Here is a 4,982-nt window from a genome sequence, read left to right as displayed (position 1 = left end):
TGTTAGCCAGGATGGTCTCGATCTCCTGACCTCGTGTTCCACCCGCCTCGGCCTCCCAAAGTGCTGGGATTACAGGCTTGAGCCACCGCGCCCGGCCAATTTTCTTTGTAGAAGAAAGAGCCAGTAGTTGAGCAACGAAGGCTGCCAAGGGCAGCTCAAGGGGAGGGATGACCTGTTAGTTTTTCCCTTTCTCTTCATTGCCCAAGAGCAACAGCCAAATAGTGGTTGGACCCTTATTTTGTACTGGGCACCGTGTGAAACACTTTGCCTGCGGATTTCACTCAGTTCACCATACCTCGAGACTCAAAGAGATGTGGCAGCTTGTCCAGGGCCATGCAGCCTGTTCAGTATCTCTGATTCTAAAACCTGAGCTTTTAAGTTGTAGCTCGCTACTTCTCCAGGGAATGTCATGAGATCTTTGACCTTGAATCTGGGGAGGCAGAAAGCCAGCATAATGGAGGCTAACTCACTGGCTAAGACCTGTGAGTTGTGCAGGGCTGGCTGTTCAAGTCTTTGCGCTTCAGGTTCTGGAGATGACAAAAACAGAAGGGCTCATTTGAGACAGACTTGCCAGGAAATTCATCCTGCAGTTAGTGAACAACATGGGGTACTGTATGTCAGTGTGTGCAAGTGGAATACTACTGAGGCCAGACAAGTATTTTGTAACATGTTGGATAGTTTCTTGCCTTGTTACAAAACATGAGCACATGCAGCAGAAACCTTAGCCTAATGCTGAGGCAGATGAGCCCAGTGGCCTCGAATCCATGCTGTGGAGGTTACACGGCACTCAGGAGTGCCAGCCTGGGAGTCGGGCAGCCCTGGCCCACAGACTGACTGTGGCCTCAGGCAGATGGCTGAACATTCATTCAACACATGTATATGGAGCTCTGGTAGGTGCCAGGCATCACACCTAGACTGGGGACATAGCAGTGAACACACACAGAAATTCTTGCCCTTATCGATCCCACATCCTAGTGATAATAAAGAAAGAAAATGTATCGGATGGTGGGGGATAGATACGTTAATGTGTGTGATGTGTTTGTGTGTATACATGCAGTACATAATGCACACATCACACATGTACACACATGGACATACATATATACATATATCTTTCTCCCCAGCGCCAGTAGGGGAAAAAAAGAAAGGCTTTGGGGTGCAGGGTAAGGATGGGCTCTGCTTTAATAGAGTGGACAGGGAAGGCTCCCTGTGAGGGTGGCTTTTGGGCTGACCTGAGGGAGTGAGCCATGCGGATGTCTAAGGGAAAAGCATTCCCCAGTGCGGACAGCACATCCAGGGGCCTGAGCGGGGCCTGTGCTTGGAGTCACTGTGACTGGTTGAGGATAAACAGAGGAGGGGAACAGGAGGTGATAGAAGAGGCGAGATTTGGGGTGGAGGTGCAGACCGTGGAAAGCCTAGTGGGCCATGGTGAACCTTGGGTCTTATTCCAAGTGGAAGAGAGAGGCCTGGAGGATCCTGGGCAGGCAGTGCTGTGATCTGACAAGGCCTTCACAGGACCTTGCTGGCAACTGGGTGGAGGACAGACCCACAGCACAGGGCCAGAGAACCCAGCGTGGAAGTAGTGGCGGTGGAGGGACATGGTTGGGTTCTGGGTGTGTTTTGAAGGTAGAACCTGTAAGACTTCCTGCAGAATTGTATGTGGAAACGAGAGAAGAACCAAGGACCTGACTTGAGCAATGGGAAGGGTGGCGCTGCCATTGAAGGGAAGGGACAGCAGGAAGGACAGGCGAGCGTAGTGGGCGATGGCATCAGGGCATCAGGGCAGAGCTGCGAAGCCCCAGGGAGGCCATCAGGCTGGGAGGGCAAACTTGGGAGTCCTCAGGAGATAACTGTAAAGTCTCAGGGTTGCCTGAGGTCACCTGTCAGTCATTCCTGGGTCTGAGGTCTGCTGTCATTCCTGGGTCTGCGTGGTGGGGTCCTTGTTGCTCGGGCTCTGCCCTGAGGTCCCGCCCAACGTGCTCCACCTCCTGCTCTCCATGTCCATTCTGCTGTGCAGCGTTCATCACTCCAAGCACCATCTGAGACTGTTTCCTGGTTTGTCGGGTGTCTCTTGCCCTAGAGTGGTAAAGCCGTGAGGGCTGTCCGCCCTCAGCTGTGTCCCCAGGCCCAGGGCGTGCCTGGTACAGAGCAGGCCTCTGAGAACCAGCTCGTGATAGCAAGACTGCCCCTTGTTGCCATTCAGTGGTTGGTTCTGTTCTTTCCCTGGCCACAAGCTCCACTCTTATCAGTCAGCCACACATTTATTGAGCACCAATTGTGTGCAAAGCACTGTTGGGCATGAAACGTATTAACCCAGTGAATGAGGAGGAGCTTGGGTTGGGGATGGAGCCCCAGAATTACATGGCAGAGCAGAAGGGAATCAGCTCACTAGAAGACACGCATGGGCTGGTGGGTGACGTAGTGTGTGCTGTGTCATCTGGGGCTGGGAGGAGGTATCCTGGGTCAGGAGTTCCAGGAGCCCAGGAGGAGTGGATGGGGCAGGTGCAGAGCCAGCCCACATTCAGGGGAGAAAATACGGCCAAGGCCAGGCCTTCATAGGGAGCCCGGCGTGGGCTGCACATCCACACTCCCGAGGCTAGTTTTGGTGCCCACATGCTCTGCAGGGGCTGGGCACTGTGGCAGCGGCAGCAGCCTTCCCTGTTAGTCCAGCTGCTGAAACTCCAGGGAGAGTAAAAAATTACCAGCGTGGCTGGTAGGCCTTCCCGGGAACTCCTCTTGCCTCCTGCTTTCTGTGGAACTCTGCCTTCCCCACTGCCTCTGCTTGTTCCTGGGCCCCAGGACCTCTTTCCCATCTTCGATCTCTTAAGTCATACCTTGGGAGGCCCCCCCCAGCCCGCAGTGTAAAGAGGGTGTCCCTTTCCACTGTCACAGAAGCATCCCAATGTACAGGTGCCTGTTAACATCTGCCTTCCCCACTGATCTGGAGCTCCACAAGGGAGAGGGCACACCCAGTAGGTGTGTGTGGGACGGGTGGGAGGGTGGGTGAGCCCACCCGGGGTGTGTGGGAGGGGTGGGAGGGGGGGTGAGTGATCCCCAGGACTCGTGTAGAGGGTGGATGTGGATGAACAGCACCTTGTTTCTTCTTCCCAGGTGGCTTCTGGCACAGCAGCTTAATTGACCGGAACCTCATTGATTATTTTGTTCCCTTCCTCCCCCTGGAATACAAACACCTAAAAATGTGTATCCGAGTTGAAATGCAGTCCCGAGGCTATGAAACTAATGAAGACATTGTAAGCAGAGTGGCTGAGGAGATGACATTTTTCCCCAAAGAGGAGAGAGTTTTCTCAGATAAAGGCTGCAAAACGGTGTTCACCAAGTTAGATTATTACTACGATGATTGACAGCCATGATTGGCAACCGAGTCTCTGCTTGGAGTTGGAAAAGAAACAACACGCAGTCCTTTCACGCCTCCTCCCCCAGCTCCTTTCCCTGGAAGAGGAATCAGAGTGAATGTTTCCTGTTTGAAGTGACAGGAATTCTCTCCCCGGCATTGTTTCCACCCCCTGGTGCCTGTAGGCCACCGAGGGACCATGGGCAAGGACGTGAAGCTTCCCGAGCCCGCACAGAAGGAAGGGGCCAGCTCCCAGCCCACTCATCGCAGGGCTCATGATTTTTTACAAATTATGTTTTAATTGCAAGTGTTTCTGTTTCAAGGAAGGATGAATAAGTTTTATTGAAAATGTGGTAACTTTATTTAAAATAATGATTTTTAACATTATGAGAGACTGCTGAGATTCTAAGTTGTTGGCCTTGTGTGTGTGTGTTTTAAGTTCCCGTCATTATGACGTATACTGTGATGTATCTTCACTGGAAATGAGCCCAAGCACACGTGCATGGCATTTGTGCCACAGGAGGGCATTGCTGGGGATGTGGCTGGAGCACAAGCCAGCTCTGTCCCAGGATGGTCCCAGCGGACGCTGTCAGGGGCAATGAAGTGTTTAGATGAAGGACAAGTAGGTAAGAGGACGCCTTCAGGCACCACAGATAAGCCTGAAACAGCCTCTCCAAGGGTTTTAACCTTAGCAACAAAGGGAGCCGTGGGAATGATTTTGGCAACACTGTCAACATTTGTTAGAACAAGTCTTTTGAAAGAAAAGTATTTCCAGCTTGTCACTTGCCAGTCACTCTTATTTTGCAAAAGGTGGCCCTTCACTGTCCATCCTGAATGAGCCACACGTGCTCTGCTGGATTCTAAATTATGTGAATTTTGCCATATTAAGTCTTCCTCATTTATACTATTTTTTGTTACACTCAGTCAAATCCCCGAAACCTCCCATAAAGTTTAGCTGCCCCTTCCGAGGATGCTGAGAACGGTGTCTTTCTTTGTAAATGCAGATGGCTACCGTTTTACAATAAAAGTTTGCATGTGTCATTGGCGAGTACGTTTTTGAAGAGGGAGAAGTGCCCTCCCCTGTAGGCCTTGTGAGGTGAGGCTGCAAGTGAAGACCTAGCAGAACAATCCAGGTTGGAAAGAAAGTCTCACACAGGGATCTGAGGATCTTACGATGGCGCTGTCCCCTCGCCCAGTGGTCTGGGAAGTCGCCCTCCATTGTGCGGTTCTTGGAGCTCCTGACACCCAGCCACAGAGTTCAAGTACAGCTGAGATGCCAGCAGGAACAGCACCGTAGACTAAGGTAAGCACACCTTGTTTTATGCCTGTGTCCCCGCACGTGGGCAGTGCTCCCATGGGTGCAGCTGCTGCGAGCACTGCAGGAACCACTTCTAGTAAGCACAGAAGACGAGTTGGTGGCCTAAGCTGCAGGTCTAATGCAAGTCTCCTCTGCCTTATGGCTCCCCAGCCTGCATGGGGTCCCACTAGGGCACCCAAGCCCTAAAGATGGCTCTGAGCATTAGAAAGTTCTTGGTATTTAGCTGTAGCCGGCCTGTTATGTCCCTGGGAGTGACAGATTAGGTCTAATCATTCATTTGAAGAGTGTGGCCCAGGCACCAGAAGTCCCAAG

At 52.0% G+C, this 4,982-nt stretch overlaps 1 protein-coding gene across 1 annotated transcript in view; it reads left to right on the top strand.

Annotated features, from left to right (window-relative positions):
* TOR1A (torsin family 1 member A) overlaps positions 1-4,390 on the top strand; it is an 11,206-nt gene extending 6,816 nt beyond the window's left edge. Inside the window, exon 5 of the mRNA XM_026451776.1 lies at positions 3,112-4,390. Coding sequence (XP_026307561.1) covers positions 3,112-3,362 — 251 coding nt within the window. The 3' untranslated portion in view covers positions 3,363-4,390. The remainder of the gene's footprint in view (positions 1-3,111) is intronic.
* Positions 4,391-4,982: the final 592 nt, after the last annotated feature.

The sequence above is a fragment of the Piliocolobus tephrosceles genome, unplaced genomic scaffold, assembly GCF_002776525.5.
Source record: "Piliocolobus tephrosceles isolate RC106 unplaced genomic scaffold, ASM277652v3 unscaffolded_30373, whole genome shotgun sequence".
NCBI classification, from domain to species: Eukaryota; Metazoa; Chordata; class Mammalia; order Primates; family Cercopithecidae; genus Piliocolobus; species Piliocolobus tephrosceles.
This window is presented reverse-complemented; position numbering and strand designations above follow the sequence as displayed.